The following is a 22,972-nucleotide window of genomic DNA, read 5'->3' on the forward strand; positions in this document are numbered from 1 at the left end:
GACCTAACCTCTCTGAGCTGCCACGCCTTCATCCATAAAATAGAGCTTACCCAACGCAGCCAAAAATAAATAAATAAATTTATTTTTTTTTAAATAGAGCTTAAAATTGTACCTACTGCACCTCGTGTTGCTCGGTTCATTGCAATAACACAGGAGAGCACATGACACATGGAAAACATGCAGCGAACTAGTAATTCTTACTGTTGAGACCCCTTAAAGCTTCCAAGTTAGGTCTCAGAAACGAAGGCATCGAAGCACCGTGGAACTGCAGTTGGGTGCGAAATTGTATTACTACATTGGGAGAGAAAAAAAGTTTTGTTAAAAGTCCAAGCATCAGACAGAGGTTAATAATGACTGCAGCAAATGTATCTGGCACCCGAGATGTCCCAGATACAGTGCGCAGTGCTGTACCTGTAAGGGTATCTCAAATACAAGGACCCCGCAAGCAGGTATTGACATATTCACCCCACATTGCTGCTAAGTGGAGAGACCAGATAGAACTAGAGTCATTGGACTCCAAAGCCCAAACCAGGCTGAACAGGGTCTTCCCTGGGAGTCCAGCAGTTAGGACTCCAAGCTTCTACTGCAGGGGGCACAGGTTCCATCCCTGGTCAGGGAACTAAGATCCCGAATGCCATACAGCCAAAAAAGAGAAACAAAAAAACACGCTTAACAGAAGCACTATGCATTAGGGTCAACTGTGGGTCATGACCCAGGTGAATTAGGATCAGGATGGGTAGGAATGACTGAGCTCATCGGTATTTATTTTTGACTCTCGCTATGCGTCAGGCACTATCTTGTCACTGGCACACAGAGCACGTCCCTGGGCTCGTGGACCTGCCATGCGTGTGGATTCTGTGCATCTTGACCAATCATCGATTTTACTCTGCTTCCCGGGCGCACGGAGGCCCAGGGGTGCGGGTCCTGACCCAGGTGGTGCGGGAAGGCAGGGAAGCCTCCTCAGCAGAAAATCAAATCTAACAAAACGAAAGGACAGGTGAAAATGGGCAACTACAAAATGGCCAGGCCCCCCCCCCCATATCCTCTTCGAGGGGAACGCAGGACCAGATCTGACTATCGGAAAACAATGCAAACTAGAGAACAATCTATTTGCTTCCATCATTATTTTAACTTTATAGACAGCAAGTCTTCCCGAACTTCCCAAGCCCCTCCAGTGACAGCTGTGGATGCAGAGCCGTGCTCACGCACAGACTCTCAGGACACTAGGGCTTCAATTGAATGCCAGATGTGGGAAGTGAAACACAATTTCCCCGCTTTCAGGGCAAAACAAAACTGCAAGGGGTTTTTTCCCTCTGCCCCTGATCCTCTTTCCACAGACAAATTTCAGTTTGCCTTTGACTTTATTGGATGCTGGTCAGTGTGCTCTCTGTCCTTCTGTGGGAAAGAGAACAACCTCGGGCCTGCGTCCCTGGCCTCCACTGCATCCCTGGCCTCCACTGCGTCCCTGGCCTCCGCTGCGTCGGGCTCGGCCGCGGCGGGGACTCGGCCACATGCTGCCACCCAACTGCTCGGTGGCGCACAGCTACGCGGCGGAGGTGGCCACAGCCTTGCTGCTGCTGCTGGAGTGTGCCCTGGGCACGCTGGGCAACGCCGTGGCGCTCTGGACCTTCTTCTTCCGTCTGAAGGTGTGGAAGCCCTACGCCGTCTACCTGTTCAACCTGGTCCTAGCGGACCTCCTGCTGGCTGCCTGCCTGCCCTTTCACGCCACCTTCTACCTGCGGCACAAGACCTGGGGCCTGGGACGTGCGTCTTGCCAAGGGATGCTCTTCCTGCGGTCCCTGTGCCGCGGGGCGGGTGTGGCCTTCCTCACCGCCGTGGCCCTGGACCGCTACCTCCGGGTGGTCCACTCGCGGCTCAAGGTCAACCTTCTGTCCCTGCGGGCGGCCTGGGGGATCTCGATCCTGGTCTGGCTCATGATGGCAGCCCTCACCCTCACCCACCAAAGCGTGTTCCTCTCTGAGGCCGAGTGCCCCAGTTCCGAGCCCAGGACGGAGTCCTCCTTCAGTCTGATCTGGCAGGAAGCCCTCTTCTTCCTCCAGTTTATCCTTGCCTTCGGCCTCATCCTGTTCTGCAGTGCCGGCCTCATCAGGACTCTCCAGAAGCGGCTCCGAGACCCACACAAGCAGCCCAAGCTGCAGAGGGCCCAGGCGCTGGTGGCCACGGTTGGGGTGCTGTTCACGCTGTGCTTTCTGCCCAGCTTCCTGGCCCGCATCCTACTGGCCATCTTCCGAGGGGCGCTCAGCTGCGGGGTCCTGAGCTCCATGGTCCACGCTGCTGACGTGACCGGCAGCCTCACCTACCTGCAGGGCGTGCTGAACCCGGTGGTGTACTGCTTCTCGAACCCCACCTTCAGACGTTCCTACCGCAAGCTCTTCTACACCCTCACCCTCAGGGGCCGAAAGCAGGAAGCAGAGGCTCCGGGCTGTGAGCTCAGAGACTCTTACTCCTGAGGATGGCCAGCTCCCCACCTCGCGTCCATGACAGCTACCCGGGGGCGCTGAGCAGTCATGATGGTTAGTTAAGATTCCGCACTACAAACTTGAACGCAACTTCAGCTAGTGTCACTGTTGTTTACCAGGATTTCCTTCAGCTATTTTGTGTTGCAGAGCCGTTCATCAAAATGAGCGAGCAGAGCCTCCTTTACGCAATTCCCATGCAGGTTCAATCACTAAATGACTGTGACGCATTTGTAGCTGGAAAAAGATGCTGCGGTGGGCCGGTGACGCAGAAGGTGGTGGAAAGCCGTGTTGCAGACGCGGTCCTGACTCTGTTTGGTGTTGGCAAGTCACTTTATCCTTCTGTGCTTGAATGCAAAAAATGCAAAAACTCTATGCTCTTTTCCTACCTATTGCACAGACTTGTGGTAACTGACATGGGGAAGTGGGGCTTTGGGTCTAAAACAGGTTCTGCAGGGTGTAAGTGTCCTGAGCTCAGTTCCACTTAGCTCACAACTGATTGGTAAACTTGAGCTTCACTTGCACAGATTACACATTACATCCAAGACAACACAGTCAGTGCCCTGGTTTATTATAAGGAATACTTTCCTACTAAACTTCTCAAAATTGCTTCTAGTACCTTTTTTTTTTAAGTTTGAATGTCTAAATGCTTTCAAAACTCAATCTGCTTCCCCTGCTCTAAAAAACTCACTGTACTTTAAGCCTCCTGGGAGAAACACACAGTATGAGATACCAATTTGCATGTGAAATGGTGATTTCCACCCAATGGTAACTCCTGAGGATGGCAGCTAGGGACCAGCCTGGGTGCAAGGCCACTGCAGGGAAGGTGGGCACAGCCCTTGGACACCAGCAACGGCTGCATCTTTTCCTCTCACTCTTCTTAAATTATGTCCTGAATTTGTAGCTCATGCTGGTGACAAAGGATTTAGAAAGTCAGCTTCCTATCTGCCTTATCTCTCACTCTCTGTTCAAGGCGGCTGTGCTCTCTCCCAGAGGGACTCACCAAGATGCCTAGAAGAGGCCTGGGGTCTGTGTGTAATACAGGGTCCCATGCAGCCCACACCGGGCGGCCTCACCTGGAGCTGCACCTGTACTGTCCCCAGGGAGAGACCTCTGCTTTTCCCAGGAGGTGGTCCTATGATCGCTGTAATATTTAAGGTTAAAACTGCTGGCATTAAGCAATAGAAAAGGGCAAATCTACACCCTCTCCCGGAGCTGTTTGCCTCCCAGGTAGGTTCCTTACCAGAACCAGACTTGAAATGCGGGCGTGACCCCACTATTGTGCTTCTGAAGGATGTAGACCCTGTTGACACCGGGAGTATAATGTGCCCAATGGTCCCAGGGGAGCGAGGGTCTCATCAGCAACATTGTGCTATTTTCTCGGGTTTTATTTCCTCCTTAGTGAACAGAATTTCAAAGGGCTTAGAAGGGAAATGTGACCAGATGAGATGCAAAGCGGTCAAATAAAATTCTCTTATGGGAACATTCTATGCTGTGTTTCTTCCTTTTCAAAGAAAAGAAATGTCTCCATTTTTCTTCCTTTGATCTTACTGCATTTAAAATATACAATTTTAAATGCTGCTTTTAAAAAAATCTAACATTTAATATAAATATTTTCCATATTATGATAAATTCCCCATAAGCATTACTGATGACCTAATCATATTCCCAGAAGCTGTTTCTTAACCATTTTCCTGCTGATGACATTTAGATTCTTTACTCCCTACACAAGTAAATTCCACACCCTGAAAGCATGTAGCCGTCTACAGACATCAGGCGCCCTTAGGCGGGGCAAAGCCAGCTCATGTGGTTGTCTGGACAGGCCTGCTGGCGAACACCGGGCACGAATGCTTCCCACGCATGGTCGGTCCTTCCTGGCTCCCTCCACGATGCTACGGCCAGCGGCTCTGCCTGGCGAAACCGGGAGGTCTCCTCACAGCGTTACTGCCTCTCGGGCTCTTGCTGACCTTCTCCTGGACTCGCTGCGGGATCCGGGAGCTTTTGAAACCCCCATGTCTCGGCTAACCCCGGGCGGCCTGACTCGGTTGGTCTGGGAGACACGGGTAGGTTCAAAGTCCCCTCATTAATCCCACTGCTGTGCAGCCGGGGCTGAGGGTCCCTGGGTTACTGGCTGCGGTCAGGGCCTTTGGGTCAGCACCTTGCTCCGTCACTTCCCTGCTTTGTGACCCGGGACGATTCACCGAACCACTCTGAACTTTCCTCTTCCGTAAAATGGGGATAATAACAACAGACCGTACGGGATTATTGTGGAGACAAAATAATACATAAAACTCTGTTGGGCACAGAGCCTGGCACACGACGATATTCAGTGGGTGTTACTTTGCTGTTTCCAAGCGATAGGTTTATTCTCTGATCTTTGTTTACGTCTCCAACAGTCTGTGGGCCCTTTGCAGACACAGCTTTTCACCGGTACACCCTCAACCCAGAGCCTCGTGAACTGGGTGTTGAATAGTTCTGCTAAGTCAAAGCTTTATTACTATTCTTTCTTCCTAGTAATTCCCTTCTGCATATTTTCTGAGGATCCTGTGAAAAGGACAGTGTTTTGTAGTGAAGCTTCAGGATCCTCTGAACACCCATCTCTGTGGATGTTGTCACTCTGTCCTGTCTCTCCCGTCCGATGCCAGCTCTGAACTCAGACGGTTGTCTTCTCTAAAGACGTAGAGTAACAAGGTTCTCATCTTCTCCACATTATCTTCTCTGAGAAAGGAAAAGACTCAAAATGAAAGTGTGAGTAAACAGTATATGATGGGCCTCAGAACCACAACAATTTTGCTACCAGTAGCAGATTTTGGTTTCTTTTCCCGTGTGACTCGCTTCTTGTAATACAGCAGGTACCCAGCCTTGGCTGCGAGGCTTGCAAATCTCAGCACTGTCTTAATCCTGACATATTCAGGAGCCCAGATTTTCATTTGAGTGATGCATTTCTTTCCCTATTCGGATAATGCCATCACTGTTTCAAAATCCTGGTCATCTTCGCCTTTCTCTTTCCAAAATCCAGCAGGCCGCTGAGCCCTCCCTCCCTGCACACATCCTGCAGGTGCCGGTGTGCTGTCTGGGACACTCCAGTCTCTGTCCGGGGAACCCCTACCCCCCACTCAGGTCCAGCCTCTGGGACCTACCTCTGACATGCCCCAGCCAGAGCCCAGCATAGCGCGTGACTCACCCCAGCCCAAAGGCCTCCCGTGGGCCTCACGTCTGCTCTCCCCTCTCCGTCAGCTCCTTGCACGGGGCCTGGCACACAGTAGATGCTTAATAAATCTGTGGAATAAATACATAAACAAATCAACCAGATTTAAAGTTAAAATTTTCACTTTATCCACTATTTAATAGGTTTTAAAAAATAAAAAACACTTTGAAAGACTAGATCCAGAGGCAAACTTAAAATTGTAGCTTAAAGAATCTTCTAGGGAAACACTAATACAAAGGAAAATATAATTTTCACATTTATTGGAGAAAGCTTTTCCTCTATATTTTCATAATAACTTCTGCCAAGAATTCAGGCAACGATTTTGATTTATCTAAGGGTCGGGATGGTGAACGGACCCCACGTTTGGCCGTGGCCTTGGCGGGGACTGGGAAATGCATCACGTACCTCTCAGAGGCTTCCCGAGCACAACGCCAGGGCTCACGGGACCCACCCCCCCCAAACAACAGTCACCCTCAAAATGTCTCTTTTATAAAAGAGTAAAAAAAGAGACATTTTTTACTCTTTTTACTCAGAAACGAAGGCATCGTTAAATATACATAAAATGCACGATCTTACCCGTTTTTAAGCACACAGTTCAGCGGCATTAAGTACCTTCACACCATTGTGCAACCATCACCACCATCCATCTCCAGAACGTTTTTATCGTCCCAAACTGACACTCTGTCCCCATTAAACACGAGCTCCCCTGCCCCTCCCCCAGCTCCTCCCTCACCACCCTCCTTTCTGTCCCTATGGATTTGACTCCTCCAGAAACTTCACATACATAGAAGCAGACAGTACTTGGTTTTTTTCTTAATGATTATTTCACTGCACATAACGTCCTCAAATTTCTTCTATGTTGCAGCCTCTGTCAGTCTTTCCTTCCTTTTTAAGGCTGAATAAGAGTCCACTGCACAAATGCACTGCGTTCCGTTTATCCATGGGTGTCAGTGGACACGTGGGTTTCTTCCTCTTCTTGGCTGTTGTGAATAACGCTGCTATGAACATGGGTGTGCAAATATCTCTTCAAGACCCTGGTTTCAGTTCTTTTGAGTCTATACGCAGAAGAGGAATACTGGGTCCTATGATGAGTCTAGTTTTAGTTGTTTGAGGACTCTCCGTACTGCCTCCACAGCGGCTGCACCAGTTTACACTCCCACCAACAGTGCAAGGGCTCCAGTTGCTCCACACCCTCGCCAACACTTGCTGTTTTCTGGTTTTGTTTTTTCTTTGTTTGTTTGTTTCTTAGAGTAGCCATCCTAATGGACGTGAAGTGGAGAAATGCTTCTTTGAAAATCGGGAAATGCTTGATAACGTCAGAGACTAAGAAGAAGACATCCCTGTGCCTGGATCCCGGAACACCAGACCCAGGCCCACCATGAGTTCGTTTGTGGCCACACTGCTCTCTAATCCACCGAAATCTCACACAGTGTCTGTTTCTAAGGCTCTTTTTCACTGAAACCGTAGGCCTGAGGACAAGTGCACCGGGGATTGTCAGAGAAGCCGTCCCCTGGATGCAGAGCCAATCCACCCCTCCCCCGAGCTCAGGCACAGATGTTGGACGTGCCCTCGGCTCTGAAGTCAGGACCAGATAGGCTGCCGTCCAGCTGGGAGTCCTTCGGCCTCAGCTTGGGTTTAGCCCTGCTGCTCTTTGGCCAAGGGACCTCAGACACATCACCTTGTGGAGGTTACGTCTTCATCTGAAAAGTGAGGGTGACGACCCTTTCCTGGAAGGATGGCTGGGAGGACGGCTGACCACCCAGGGCCATGTCCTGACCCAACCACACTCCATGTCACGGGGTCTTCAGTGAAAGGGCCCCTGCAGAACAGCAGTCTGTGGGCTGTGATCAGAAAACAGGAGAACCAGGAGCTGCGAGGCTCCGTCCCTCTTCACACCCTTCCCCTCCCCCCACCTGGTACCCACAGCCCAGTCTCTGCCCGCTTCTCTCTGCTGCACGCGCCAGCCCGGCCCCGTGGCCTCTCCCTCTCACGTGGGGTTACAGACACTCCTCCATGGTCTGGGCTCTCTTATCTTCTCTTCCTCTGTAATCTGACAGGCTTTCCACTGATCAGGCAGGTGGTCTGAGGGTGTAGATGGTCTACACTCGCACACACAGGGTGTGCTGGGCTGCCCGTTGAGTCGTCCAAGTCCAAAACAGTAAAAGGACCAGTAGTTCTTATTTACAAAACCTATGAGGTCAGCAAGGAAAGTACTACCCCATCTGCAAAGGAGCAAACTGACGCTCTGAGGGGTTTGGGGGTCTGGCCACGACCCCGCGGACGCGAGCTGGGTCTCCTGGAGCAAAGAGCCCAGGGCTCCGCACTGGAGCGCCGCTCTCCCAGGTCCTCCTCCTCCCCCTCCTCTCCCTCTGGCCGAGTTTGGCCGGCCAGTACTGGATCCCCTTCCGTGCAGCGTGTGCTGGTACCAGGCTGTCTGGGAAGAGACGACAGCCCTGACGTGCAGGAATCGCGCGGTGTCAACACTCCCGGATGGCTGACTTGAAGCTGTGGCCGACTCACAGCGGCTTCCTGAAGGCTCCCCGACGGGCCTGCAGCTGTGGCCCCCCCTCCCCCGGTCCTGGCCATCAGTCCCCGGGAATGACGCGCATCTCGCTCCCACACCTCGGGTCACCCGACAAGGAGACAAGGACAACACGCAATGCGCTAAGAAGGGAAGAATCTCCCACAGACCTCGGGGCGGAGGGGAGAAGTTCCCACTAAGGGTTGGCGAGGGCGATGCTCGGGAGGGTGTAAGGCGCCCGTGATCCTGAGCCAGCATTTAACCCTGTCAGCCCTGCTCCTTGTCAACCAAAAGTATCACGTGCCCCTTGTGGAGACTTCTGGAAACATCCTGCAAAGAAAGCTTGTCTTAAAGGCCACCAAAAGGCCAGTCAAACGAGGCACCCAGAAGACACCTAGTGGGATGCTTGGAAGCGTGAGCTTTAGTAAGTGGAGGACAACGGGAGATAAGACCTCGGATTTCTGAGGACAACGGAAGATAAGACCTCGGGTTTCTGAGGACAACGGGAGATAAGACCTCGGGTTTCTGAGGATAACGGAAGATAAGACATCGGATTTCTGAAGAACTAACAGGAGGCAATGTGCTGCGGCAGATGGCACGTGAAGAGGTCGGACATTCTCAGGCTGGAATTCCAGCTTCTCCACTTACGGCTTCCGACTGCCCCCCTAGAGCCGCATGGCCACGCTGTTTGCATGTCTGCAGAGAGGAGGTGATGCTAGTGCGTGCCCAGTGAGATTGGTGTGTCCTCTGAGATGCTCGGCGTGATAAAACCTCCTGGTCCCACACGTCTGGACGCACTGAGCTCGGGGCCCTGGCTGGGTCAGGCTCAATCCTCCTTTCCCTAAGGAGTGAATAAAACAGCGTCACATCTACAGACAGAGGGAACTAAGATGATTTTTGGAGAATATCTTAAATGAAAACTTACAAATGCACGTGATATTCACCAAAACCGCTACAAGATTTCCCTTCCACATATTTTATTGGGGAAGTATATAATAACACGGAACTTTTTTTTTAAGTGTTCTAATCAAGAATAGCAGCAGATGGGATGAAGTGAGAGAGTGGCGTGGACATATATACACTACCAAATGTAAAATAGATAGCTAGTGGGAAGCAGCTGCACAGCACAGGGAGATCAGCTCGGTGCTTTGTGACCACCTAGAGGGGTGGGATAGGGAGGGTAGGAAGGAGGGAGACGCAAGAGGGAAGAGATATGGGGACATATGTATATGTATAGCTGATTCACTTTGTTATAAAGCAGAAACTAACACACTATTGTAAAGCAATTATACTCCAATAAAGATGTTAAAAAAAAATAACAGCAGGAATATTGGGCCCCAACTCTACTCTTATTTCCTAAGTTAAACCAACTGACACAACTGGCACAGCGGGAACTGGGGAGGAGGTGGGGTCTCTTCGAGCCATCCTTAGCACGAGGGCGCCGACCTCCTTAGGGCCCCGCCTTCCTTTCTACACCTAGGGGTGCTCTAGTGTCCGTCCTGGTGAGCCCTGGGGGCTGCACTTCCAGACAGCGCCTGCTTCCTGGACGCGGAGATGTCACCAGAAGTCATGCGGGAACGTGCACCTGAGTGTGCCCAAGGGCTGGGTGGAGCTGAGACACCCCGATCCCCCAAAACCCCCCTCCTCCCAGGGCCGCTCCTGGCCCCAGGCTGGGCAGTCAGGGAACACAATGGAATCTTCTATCTGCAGTCCAGCCCCTGACAAGCAGCACAGGATGCTTTCCACATTTTCATTCAAATGGGACGGTTTGCTTAATGGGCCACTTTGAACGGACAAGACAACAGTCTTTGTTCTGTGACATTTTACGTTACATCCTCAGCAGTTTCTTGATCCTGTAAAGGGAGATCACGGCAGGAGGCTGTGTTCCAGAGGATTCCTGTTGATCCTAGATGCCCAGGCAGCCCTGGCAGACGGAGAGTCAGAACGGGGAGGACACAGATCTGTGTGCAGCAGATGGGGGGAGAGAGAGGGAGGAAGAGAGGGGGTCTCGGGCCCAGACCTCAGGGGCCCTGCACAGCCGCTGCCCCCAGTCACCCGGCTGGGCACTGCACCATCTCTGCACCAATCTGACGGCCCTGGGGAGGTGGCTCTCCAGTCTGCTGCTGTGTCTGGATGGTTAAACCATTGTCCGTCTCAGAATTCTTTAACAGCTGCCCAAGGGTTGCGTTCAGCCCACAGAAGGCTTTTGATTGACTCACAAGTTATTTTTAATTACTTTATATTATACGTAGTTAAAAAAAAAAAACCCAAGACTCTACATTTTTAGAAGTTTAGATTTTCAGCTCTTCTTGAAAAGTGGCAGATCCCCCAGCCCTGGGCGCAGACTGCCCCGGCATGGGTGGGGCTGGAGTCCCACTCCTCGGGGGGCTTCGCCTACCAGCCCCTGCGTCTGGGCTGGTGTGTGTCCCTCCTGGTCCCAGCGAGCGTTTACGCCATCGTGGACCCTGATCTACACCTCACTGGGTTTCAAACGCGTTTTCCAGTTTCCCCCCCCGGGTGAGTGTGATGGTTAACTGTCTGTGTCCACTTGGCCAGACAGTGGTGCCCAGTGACTCATCAGACACTAACCCAGTTGTTGCGAGAAGGTGTTTGCGGACGAGGTCAGTGTCGTGAGCAAAGGAGATCCTCCTCCATCACGTGGTGGGCCTCGTCCGATCAGGAGAAGGCCTTAGAGACAGAGCCCCGAGGTTTCCCACAGAAGGAGGGATTCCGCCCCCAGACCGAACACAGAAACCCGCCGGAGCTTGCAGCCCTGTGAGCGTCAGACTTGTCACCCTCACAGGCGTAGGAGTCAATTCCTTTAAAAAAATCCCTATATCTGTGCACACACCTGTGTCTCCTACCTGTTCTGTTCCTCAGGAAGGAGGGCTCTCCTCCACTTTTGCTGTCCGCCTTCCCGTTTACCAGAGGCAGCGATTTCAGTGATGGCTGTCAGTGCAGATCTTCAAAGGATTTGCTTTTATCACTTTATTTCTGTTTCCATCACCCCCAGTCTCTCTCACTCACATCTCTTCATGCTCTTAATTTCAGGCTTCACCTGGGCCTCTGTCCCCTTCTCATCCAGAGTGTCCTTCTGTCCTTTGACGCCCTCATTCCTCCCCGTACACTCTTCAGACCCCTGCCTCTGCCTTTTCTCTACAATCTTCTTGTGCCTGCGCTGGGGACAGTGCAGAGTCCCCAAAGCTCGTGCATTTGGTTCCTGTTCAACATGAAACTGAACAGTTCTCGGTTAGATTCAGCCTGTATCGGATCCGGCTGTATGTTTGTACAGCCCTGTTAAACATGAAAGTTCAGCGCAGAAGGTAGGTTTGTTTCTGACCTCTGGACAAAAGCACAAACTGCTCTGTTATCTATACATTCGTATGACACCTTTTTTCATTTAGCAAGAAAAAAGCAGCCAAATCTCACCAAAATCCTAACCCCATCCAACACCTGCATGAAACGCAATCACCAGCTCTGAACTACAAGTTTTTGTCAGTTAAAACTCAACAAAGGTATATTTAATAATAGCAATTATTCCCAAATTAAAAATACAGGCAAAAGAAACCTTCTTTAATCCTGAACAGGAAACTGGGGTGTGAACACACTGGCCATTCTAGAGAAAATAAATGTGTTTTAGGGAAATAATTCCTCCAGGCGGCCACGAGCTCGGCTCGGGGGAGACTCAGATGCACTGTTTTTGTTTCTAAACGTGAATTTCAATGTCGAGTAGGAGAAGTTCCCAAAGTCTTTAATGACTCACTTTTCTCATTTTTACTAGAACTCTGATGCAATCATACTTCTGTTATTTGAGACCCCAGTCCAGCTGCGTAATAACAAGCCTGTTATTCTTATTAACAAGCCTGGGACTCTCCTGTGATTATATTATTTTACCCACAACACATTAAAAGCAATTACAGCTTTAATTTATGCTAAAACATTTAGTTTGATTCCCAACGCCAGCACCCTAAAATTTTAAGAGCGGCTGCCTAGACAAATGCATTGGCTATTACTTTTGCCAATACAAAGGCAGACACTGTTAAGATAAAGGAAGAAAACAATAAAAACGAGGTAGCAAAATTACCTGGAAAGTTACCATAGTTACCTGGAAACCATGGTAACTCAGCAGTCGCATTACTTGAAGATTAAATTCCCAGCCTGACATTTAAGGGGGGTGGGGGGGTGTGTGTGTATGATGGGAGGAGACTGAGAAAAGTGAACAGATTCACCAGCAGAGAAGCAGACAAAGGGGCTCTGTGTCCTCGGTGGGCACGAGATGGAAGGGGGCGTCCAGTGGCTTCTGATCCGAGGACTCACAGGCTCTTTGCCCTTTCACACTGGACAGCAACTTGAGTGTCTGCAGGTGGGAAGGGGCTTCCTGGGCGCTGGTGACAGGCGGATGCTCCCCTCCTGGTCCTGCCCAGCTGCCTGGTAGCCACGGTAACCGTCACCAGCCTGGAGAGACCTCGGGGCCGAAGTTCCTGGCGAGTGTCCGGCCGGTGTCTCTTCCTCAGTTGTGAGACATCGACAGGTTCCTTCAGCCCCGAGGGTGGGCGCACAGGGTATGAAAGCCACCAGGTGAGGGTGCAGGAAGCCCAGCTGTGACTTAACAGGAGGGGCGTCATAATTCCCACACAGAGGGCTCTGCGTCTGCTCCTCTGGGTCCCCTGTCCCACCTCCACACTCCGCCTGGGTTCTCACAGGGCCTGCGACTTGCACCCTCTTGCCCAGACAAATCGGAACAGCAATGCTGGCATTTCAGGTGGGACCAAAGTATTTATGGAGAGCAAAGCTAGGAACCAAGGGCCGATGACAGGTCAGGCTTTCTAGGCACAGGGTGCGGACTTGAAAACATGGCCCCCTGACCACAGGGCCACCCCTGGGGACCTTCTGCCATTTGAACAGAAGAATGTGTGCTTTTGACACAGTGCAGTGGAATCAGAGCTGCAGCCCAGCCCCAGAGATCAGGGAGAGTCGGGCAGAAAAGGTACTTGAGGATGAAAGTGTTAAGATCTGTGTCTTCCTCGGTGTGTTAATTAGACAAACACGCTTTGGGGTGTGGAACCATGTGCTAGACACTGGCCGTCACTGGTGAGACAGACACGATCCTGCCCTAACGCTGGCTCATCTGGAGTTGGGCACAGACTCTAAGAGGTGAAATACATAGAACAAACGGAGGAAGGAATGTGTGAGAGGCTAGGAGGCCACCAAGAGGATGCAGAGTTACAAGAGAGCGTGGGGACCCACCTGGGTCAGGGAGAGACGTCAGGGAGGCCTCGCCGAGAAGGGCACCTTCCAAGGAAACCTGGCAGGATGAGCAAGCATGATCCGTGCCCACAGAGGAGCGTCCAGGCGGAGAGGACAGTGCAAGGAGGGAAGGCATGGCCTTGGGAGGAAGGGGGCCAAGCTCTGGCTGGGAGCCTGGGCGTGAGAGGGGCCTGAGGTGGGTAGGGGGCAATGGGGCCCAGGATGCCAGGCCTAGCGGGGGGCAGTCAGGATTGTCTTCTACCTGCAAGGTCAGTGACTGAAATGGGTTAAGCAGGAGAGGGAGAGGATGCACTTCGGGTTTACAGATCCACTCTGGCTGCAGTGTGAAGGCAGAAGGGGGGGGGGGTGAGAAGACAGGCCGTGGCGCTACTGCAATGGTCTGTGTGAAAGAAGATGCGGTGGGGTCCCCGGTACGCAGAGATGTGCTTAGAGACAGAACCGACGGGCCTGGGGACAGCCTGGAACACTGGGGGGACAGCCTGGGGGCTCTCCAGGGAGTGGGCTTGGTAAACGCGGTGGACAGAGGCAACAGTCATCAAAAAGAGAAAGACCGGGGTAAATCAGCTCTCTGGGAAAGACGGAGCGCTCATCAAGTTCAGTGCGGAACTCGAGGCCCGGTGGAGGTATCTGGCGGGCGCGTCCAACAGACAGGTCTGTCTGCGAGCCCAGAACCTTGGGGAAAGCTCCAGACTCGTCATCAGCATGTGGAGGGGGGTCCAGAAATCCAGGGACGGGAGGCGGCCTGGGTGGGGGGGCACGTGGGGAGGGGAGAGAGTCCAGTCGGAGCAGCTCCGCCTCGGGGGGCAGGCAGAGCAGGGGGGGCCCACGGCAACACAGAGGAGGAGCCCCAGGAGAGAAAGCCCCCAGCCAGGACACGTTTGCAGATGCCGCTGAGAGGCAGGTGGCCCCTGGGTCTGAGGAGATGGCCACCAAGGTCATGAACATCTCCAGAACTGCCACCCCGCAGCCCCTGCTCCCCAGATCCGGTGGGTCAGTGGAGGGTCTCTGCGTGGTGGCAGAGACCTGACCTTGGAAGTCAGGCCTGCGGGTGACCGAGGGCAGCTCGTTGGGAAGGCTTTCCCCAAAGGCGAGGCTGTCAGCTGCCTTTGATGGGGGTCTCCAGTGCGGCCACCCCTCCTCACCCATCACAGCGGCAGACCAGATGCAGGGACATCTCACCTGGAGCCCCTGTGACCGCAGCCTGCGTCCAGCAGGTGGCGGCAGCGCCCCGTCCAGGAGGCCAGTGGGCTGCACATCTCTGGTGAAGTAAGGACCCTTGTAAGGACCCCTTTACAGCATCTCATAGATGCACTTGTTCACTGCTAGCGTGGAGAGATGTGCTGGGTCATCGCCTACATGCTCGGTTCAGAAAAAGGACCCCCAGATGTCCTTTGTAAATTCAAATTCTTGAATTCAAGGAGCCAGTTAATCTTTCAAAATGAGGCAGAGAAATAAAACTTTCTCATTAAAATATTAACCCTGATTCCAAACACAGTACTTGGACAATTTAGACTGACCAGCTCCGGATGCTGCGGTGTTGGTTATCACGAAGGTGGGGAGGGAGGCCGCTCCTGGGCGGAGGGGGCTGGACCCACCCTCTTCTCAGAGACCCTGGCCAAGACCATCCCCGCTTCTTGTGCTCTGTTCTTTCTACTGCAACTTGAACATTTCTTTAAAATTTGCAACCTTTGCTCTTTTTTTTGAAGTGAGCGGTACAGCTGCCCTTCCTTCCCTTGAAGTTCTTTTTCCCACTGTCTCCTCTGCCCTCCCACAGAGTAACAGTCCAGGGTGACAGAACTGTGGGGTATTCACTGTTATTACACGTGTGTGGACACGTGGCCGCCCAGCGGGAGACATTTCTCCAACTTTCTTTCACCTTGTTGTAACCACATGACTAAGTTGAGGCCAATAGGTTGGGAGAAGTGATTCCCACAACTTTCAGATCGTGCCCTTAAGGAAGAGGCCACCTGCCTCCGCCTTCTCCTCTTTCTGTTGCCTGGGGTGAAAATGTGAAAGAGGAAACTAGAGCAGCCCCCTTGCACCATGAAGACAGACTGAAGCTGAGGACAACAGCTTCCTGCTAGCCGCCCTGGATTGTCTGCCTGGACTCTAATACAAGAGAGAAATAAACCAAGGGATCAGAAAAGATGCAGCTCCTACTGCTAGCTCCCTTGTAGATTTACCTAAATAAAACATCAGGAAAATTAGTATATTAGCAAATGCAACTCAAGGAAGAACGTAAGAAAGCAATCTGGCAATTTGCAGTGAGTGTGGCGGGCGTATGATTCATACTGAATCATAAAATGTGAAAATAAGTCACAGCTGCTCGTTCTGAGCTCTGGTTCCCGTGTAAAGTCCCTGAGCACAAAGACAGCATGTACCTCTGGCTCCCGCAGGGCAATGAGCTCCGCATCCGAGGACCTGAACTCCGTGAGGGCTGCAGCGATTCGAACGGTCTTCCCGCAGTTGCGAGGGAGGATACGGGCTGCTCTCGGAATCGGATGAGATAACAGAAGCCTCTGAAGTCTCAAGCCAGGAGTGCCCTACTTATACAAATGGGTGGGTGAAGGGGGTCCCACCCCCCCCCCGGCACCGTCACAGCTGCCTTCCACGGCCACAGCTGCTGCCCACCTCCCTGAGGCCCCCGAGAGAAGAGGGCGCTCTCTACATCAAGTACAGAAGTGGCCCAAGTTTGGGGAAGTTCCCACCGCACTGAAGAGCTGGACGGCGAGGCGGGGAGGCGGGAGGAGCCCCCTCCCCCAAGGGGGGATGGAGGGCGGCAGACCAGCCAGTAGAGATCCTCAGGGAGGGCCATCCGCGGTGGGAGTACATCCGCGCTCAGTGACCATGCGGGCTGAACCGGCAGGTGTGGCTGACCAGCACCACGGTGTCCGCTGTCATCCTCATTTTATGGGGAAAATGCACCTGAAAACCGAAAACCTGAACTAGGAATGACTACCTGGAACCCACCTTACCAGAAAGGGGGACACACCTGGAAGTGAATTCTCACGTGTCTGAAATTAACTCGAATATGAAAAGCTGCTCTGCCTTTAGAAACCTAGTTGTTATGGGCTAGTTGGACTTGTGTCCCCCCAAATTAACACGTTGGTGTCCTGACCCCTATTCCTCAGAACAGGACTGTATTTGGAGAGAGGGCCTTAAAGAGTTGATAAGTTAAAACGATACCATCAGGGTGGGCCCTAACCACATGTGACTGGTGTCCCTATAAGAAGGGGAGGTCAGGACACACACTCTCCCCCCAAGAGGGACGACCGTGTGAGGACACAGGGAGAAGACGGCCGTCTGCAAGCCAAGGGGAGAGGCCTCGGGCGAAACCAGCCCTGCCCACACCTGGATCTCAGACGGGGAGATAGAAATGTCTGTTGTTTGAGCAGCCTGGTCTGTGATATTTTGTTACGGCAGGCCTCCCAAAGTGATGCACCAGTAGACTCTAAGCATACACACTGTATTCATTCAGACCAGATTCTGTGTCCTCATACCTCCCGAACGCCTAGAATTTGCACACACTATCAGAATCTTAAAAGGATTTAAAAATATTGTACTTTCCTGGCTTCACTTAAAAGCTAGGCTATCTGTCCTCAGAAGCAAACCAACATACAATTTGCAAGATAATACCTCCGTGCCTGAATTTTCACCTTTGCTGAGATATACATATAGTAAAATCTCAGTTATCTAGAAATAATTGATCAAGACCGCGTCTCAACTACTTTGTGACAGGAACCAAGAAAAATTATCTTCTGGTCAGCACATAGATGTGATTATACATAAACACACACCCATGCATATGCAATAAATTACACATGTGCATATGATTAATGTATTAATAACAGCCTGGCAGGCACGAACCCACTCTCCCTATTAATACACAGTCCTGACAAGTGTAGACAGATGATCCCCAAACACAGTGGAACAATGTTTGCAAAGAGTCAGAGGAGGGACGAAAGGCACACACTTAAGGTCCAGCCAGAGCCTGACAGTGAGAGAAGATATGAGAAATAGATGAAAAGAAGACCTGGGAACCATTAAAGAACAGTCCGGAGCCCTTTAATGTAGGAGCAGAGACCCCAGTAGCCCCGGGTCTCCGGGGGTGTCGGCCTCTGCAGCACCAAACGGCTGTTGATGCACCTGTTCTGACACCCAAGGCAGCACGAAAAAACGATGCCATTTAATGAAATAAAATATGTAGCACATTTTAGAAACACCTTTATTCATTATGGCTGAAATCTGAAAAGAGTTATTGCATAAAGAAGCAAGTTTCACTCCTCTGGAGACAGAGATGCAGAAGACCTTGATTCCAGCTTCGCTGAGTCAGCATGATGTTTCTGTGCCTGTTTTGAAACACACTTTCACAGATCTCATCAGTGCTCTGGTCAAACCGAAAAAAGCATCTGAGTAACGTCTCCTCTGCTTTGATTTCTGAAGTCACACGCTAACAGATTTGAAGGGCGTGGGACCCCTGAACACCAGGGTCTCCCAGTCGGAGCCCTGAGACTGGAAGACAATTCCTACTTCACCCACAGAACAGCTTTATTTTGCAAAGCCAAAACCATGTTTTAAAAATACAGGCTTTGGATCTTAAGAGATCATGTTGAATTTCATGTAGAGATGTAGCTGAAGCTTGTAAGAACAAGAGAAAGTTTCAAATAACACATTAAAAACACATCAGTATCTTTGCAGTTCATGTCAGGAGTTTTCTAATACGCATTTGTGGGGTTTTTTGGTTTTTTGTTTGTTTGTTTTGTTTTGTTTGGCCACACCTCAAGGCTTGTGGGATCTTAGTTCCCCGACCAGGGATCGAATCTGGGCCCTCAGCAGTGAAAGCACGGAGTCCTAACCACTGGACCGCCAGGGAATTCCTTTTTTTTTGTTTTTGTAAGATGTGTTGATGCTTTTCCACTTAGGTTCATATATTTACAAAGCACTTTCAAAACTTGAGTTCTATGAACTTTTGACGCAGTCAAAGAGATTTGTTAAAAACTGATTCCATAGTTAAGCTCAGACTTTAGGTAAAACCACTTTACTGCAGCAGAAGCCAACGTGATCCAAGCTCTCTGAGAAGCTAATCTGAAGCTCGTCACGACCAGAGCCCTCTCCACACATCTTTCTTCAACTCCATGATGGAAATGAACAAAAGTTCTTTCATTATTGTCTCAGTAAAGACTCCTGGTTCTTTTTTAAAAAGTACTCTATTTATTAAAAAAAAATATTTAAACGACTAACTCTTTAAACTGCACTATAAGCTCCAATTTTATTACGTTTTGTTAAACAAGTAATTATTAAGCCCCTTCTGTATGCTAAATGCATGCAGTCTAATGGATTTTTAGAGGAGAATTTCCAATAACAGAGGGAAATGAAGCAAACTTACACTTCCTGACGGCTTGTTACAACCTCAACTGCCTTACCCACCGTGACAAGTGTCACCAGTACTTACGCAGCCACCTCTTCTGTCTCTGAGCTTGCTTTTCTTCTGCTTTTTTATGAGCTCATGCTTGAGAAATGAGAAAAAGCTCACACTTTGTCACAGGGAAATGAGATAAAGCTCAAGCCAGCCCATTTTGCTATTACGATTACCAACAGTAACCATCGCGATGGAAAAATGTTTAACCTTTTGCCTAAAATGAGTTACACGAGGGCTTTCGTTTCTTTTTTCCATTTTGGTTTTTTAAGCCACGGGATGTTTTGCGATGACCAGAAGACATCGTGGTCTGGGGCTTCTCCGTGAATATTCCTGAAAGAGCTCACGTTTGTCAGCAGTTCGTTTTCATTCAGCATTTCCCGAAGCCTGCTTTGCAGAACGCCAGCCGTCAGGGACCGGGGCACAGAGCCTCCCCGTCGAGCGAGTTTGGGGGACGCTGCCCATGAGTGCCTGCCAGCACCCCGAGCACGGGCAGCCCTGATCCTGCAGGAAAGACCCGCTCGCTTCTGCTTCACGTCCACATTGCCCGTGCATTTCTGTCCCGTCTGGTCGCCCGTCCGCGCCGAGCCCGGGGGGCGTCACATGGTGAAGGAGGACGGGTTGTCATTATCCGCGGTCTCGCTGTTCTGCCGGGAGATGAAGTTGTCCGAGTGCAGCCGGGAGCAGGAGAAGCCCGGCGACTTCTGCTTCCTCCTCACACACCACAGGTCCTTCATGATCTTCAGAAAGTAGCTCCTAAACTTCTGACCGACAAAGGCATAGAGCACCGGGTTGAGGCAGCAGTGCAGGAAAGCCAGGACCTCGGTGACGTTCCTGGTGTAGCCCAGCAGCCTCTCGCTGCTGCATGAGCGGTCTGTCCTGCCCAGGTTGACGGCGGTCACAAGAAGCACCATGTTATGCGGGATCTGGCAAGCCAGGAAGACAAGGACCACGGCTATGATCACGCGGATGGCTCTGTGCCTTTTAGAATTCTGAGCTTGAATTAAGGTCTTGACGATAAACATGTAGCAAAATATCATAAACACCAGCGGGATGAAGAAGCCGAAGAGCAGCTGAAGTCCCAGCACCAGCAGCTTCCAGCGGATTGGCTCGGAGACGGTGTGGTACCTGGGCTCGCAGACGTCGCTGCCTTGTAGCTTGTATTTCTGGTTGAACAAGAAGGTCGAGCTGGAGATGAGGATCGACACCACCCACACGACCAAACAGATCACTTTGTGGTGAGCCAAGGTTCTGGACCGGAGCCGGAAGGACTTGGTGGCCTGCACGATGGCGATGTAGCGGTCCAGGCTGATACAGGTCAGGAGCAGCATCCCGCAGTTAAAGTTGATGGCGTAGATGCCCCGGGTCAGTTTGCACATGATGTTGCTGAAAATCCACTCGCCAGTAGCATGGTTGACTGCCCAGAACGGGAGGGTAAGGACAAAGAGTATGTCTGCGACAGCCATGTTCAAGAGATAAACGTCTGTCATAGACTTGGCTTTCTTATAAAAAGCAAAGGTGACCACCACCAAAATATTGCCCAGGAGGCCAGAGACACATATCAAGGAGTAAGCGAGTGGCACAAATAGCCCAGAGAACTTTCTGACCTCTTGCAAGGAACACAGAAAGCTATCAACATCGAGTGAATAATCTGAACTATTAGCCAACCCAAAATAATCCTCATTTGCGTCGTAGATGTTGGTGGAATTCATGGGTTCCTGGAAAGTGAACAAAGACAGAGTTAGCAGTAGTGTAATTTTCAAGGAGCACAATTGACCGAAATTATACTCCCAACCAAAATAAAAAAGCCGCTCACCACGCTCATGGTGGTGCTTGACCTGGGCGGAAAGTCCGGGCCTGGAATGGAAGGGGAGTGGACTTTCAAGTCCTCTGGCTCACAGTGGAGAGAACAGGAGAGAAGTGAATCTAAGGGGGAACGAAAGCAAAATGCATTACAGTCAAGTATTCTCAGAGAGCCAGAGAATTAAGGAAATGGGTTTCTTCCCATTTCAACACAGACAGTGCACAGCATACTATTTTACACAGAAATATTCATTTAGAGCTGGTGTCAGCAACCTCTTTCTGTAAAAGGCCAGGTGGTACATATTTTAGGATCTTCAGGTCATATAGTCTCCGACACAGCTACTCAAATCTGCGGGTACAGCGTGAAAGCAGCTACAGACAACTACACAAATGGGTGGGCGGACCAGACATGGTGTCACGGGCTGTGATTTGCCGACCCCTGATCTAGAGCATAAAAAACGGGGATATCAGCAAAACCACGGATTTGATCTGCAGAAAAGTCTTCTGCAAAATTCAAATTAATTACATTCACAAGACTCCACTGAACAAAACCTATCGAAGTGTAGATGTTGCTAGGATACTTATAATTCATAGTCCTAGCCCAATATTATTATATATAATATTAAAGGCTGGGTATATATTTATGGTTTTACATATATAATCCTTAAAAGCCACAGATATGTCCAATGGTCAGTCTAGCTAACAACCACTAATCTGCTGGGGCAAGCACATCATAACCCTCAGAAACCAGAGTTTGGGAAGGAAGGTGCAGGTTGGCGTGGTTAGGGAAGGCTCTGTGGACAGGCCCGCTCTGGGTCCTTGGAGAACAGGTCACCTGCAGGTGATCGCTCTGGCTGAAAAGGCATACTGAGCGCTGCATGTTTGCGAAACGGTGTGACCAGCCTGGCCGGGTCAGCCTGACTACTACCAAACAACCTTGATGGAGCATGTGACATGCTGGGAATGCCAAGAGGGGTGACACGGGGTCCAGGCTCAAGAAATTCACCAGGAGACTAAGAAAGGATGAAGCTGGAGTCTCAGCACGCAGGACTCTGAAATCCAGCATTTGAAGCAAACAGGAAGGAAAGAAGGATTCTTTGCTCTTCCCATACTCACTCATCCTTCTTTACTTGGTGTTGTTCATCCTCCTGCTTTATTATCCAGCCCCACCCCCGACAAAATCCCTGTCCTGGAATCCTGATACTCCTGTGAAATGCGCATTCACTCTCCTCCTTTAGCTCCCCCCTTGCCATGTGGCCCAGCAAGGTCAAGAAGACGGAGGAACAACAGGAATGCGGGCCTCAGAGGCTCAGACAAGAAGGAGAAATGTGTCCCATAACCCATCTACCTGCGCCAAGTCAGTCCCCACCTCCAGAGTCAACACTGACATCTGGGGGAAGGATTCGGTAGATCACAGAGGTCACCCTGAAGGATTTTCTGAACGTACTTCTGGTATCATTTGATTCTCCTGTTGTTGCTTCCCAAACACAGATCAGGTGGCCTGAACCCACTCCTTCCCTGATGCCTGGAGACTGAGTCTTTGCTGCCGCTCCGGTCCCTGCTCTGGACACAGGACTGCAGGGAGGCTGGGCTCCCCTCTGCACTTTTGCAATTGCCTGCAAGTGTAGAGTTCTAACGGGCACTTCAGAGCATGCAGAAGACGCATAATACAGAGCTTCTGTGCTGCAAAAGCATGTTGAGGAAGTAGACACGTCGATCAGATTATCAGATTAAACATATCAATCAAAACTCAAGACTTGTGCTTCCAGCCATGATGGATTAACAGAGACCAAATGCACCTTACCGCATTAAACAACCAAAAAAGCCTATAAAATGCATTAAATCACAGTTTTCAGACATTAGATGACAGACATCACAGGACTATGGTCCCCGACAGGAGACCAGTGAAGTGGGCAATGGTCTGAGCTCTGCGAAGCCCCCAGCTGTCAAGGGGAGCAGTTCCCAAGTGCAGAGCAGGGGGTAACCCAGAGAATGGCCCTCTTGTGGAGTGGAGGAGACAGGGACCAGAATTCAGGGAGGCCGGGCGGCTGAGAGAGGAGGCCCTACACACAGAAAAATGAGGAGACCAGCAGAGTGGTGTCCCTAAGAGGAAGTGACACACGACTGGGGAAAGAGCCACCAGAAAGGATGGGCAGCAGGGTTCACGGAGCTCTCCCAGGCTGGAATTAGCTCTCCCACGGCCAGATAGCTGTTGCAACAGAAATTGGTTGATAGCCTCCATCATGTTAAACTTTATTCTTTTAGCCCATCCGGCCACT

The 22,972-nt window shown here is 50.9% G+C and overlaps 2 protein-coding genes and 1 long non-coding RNA gene across 3 annotated transcripts; 2 read left to right on the forward strand and 1 right to left on the reverse strand.

Annotated features, from left to right (window-relative positions):
* Positions 1 to 1,511: 1,511 nt before the first annotated feature.
* GPR31 (G protein-coupled receptor 31) lies at positions 1,512 to 2,471 on the forward strand. The gene has a single exon (XM_007186152.1). The coding sequence runs from the start codon at positions 1,512 to 1,514 to the stop codon at positions 2,469 to 2,471; it is 960 nt and encodes a 319-aa protein (XP_007186214.1).
* A 1,856-nt stretch (positions 2,472 to 4,327) lies between these two features.
* LOC130704759 (uncharacterized) lies at positions 4,328 to 9,356 on the forward strand. Its single transcript, XR_009005229.1, has 3 exons — positions 4,328 to 4,540; positions 4,992 to 5,225; positions 6,935 to 9,356. It is a non-coding gene; the product is annotated as an uncharacterized LOC130704759 (long non-coding RNA).
* Positions 9,357 to 19,467: 10,111 nt separating this feature from the next.
* On the reverse strand, positions 19,468 to 20,602 carry CCR6 (C-C motif chemokine receptor 6). The gene has a single exon (XM_007186065.2). The coding sequence runs from the start codon at positions 20,600 to 20,602 to the stop codon at positions 19,490 to 19,492; it is 1,113 nt and encodes a 370-aa protein (XP_007186127.1). The 3' UTR covers positions 19,468 to 19,489.
* Positions 20,603 to 22,972: the final 2,370 nt, after the last annotated feature.

The sequence above is a fragment of the Balaenoptera acutorostrata genome, chromosome 14 (genome assembly GCF_949987535.1).
Source record: "Balaenoptera acutorostrata chromosome 14, mBalAcu1.1, whole genome shotgun sequence".
In the NCBI taxonomy this organism is placed as follows: Eukaryota; Metazoa; Chordata; class Mammalia; order Artiodactyla; family Balaenopteridae; genus Balaenoptera; species Balaenoptera acutorostrata.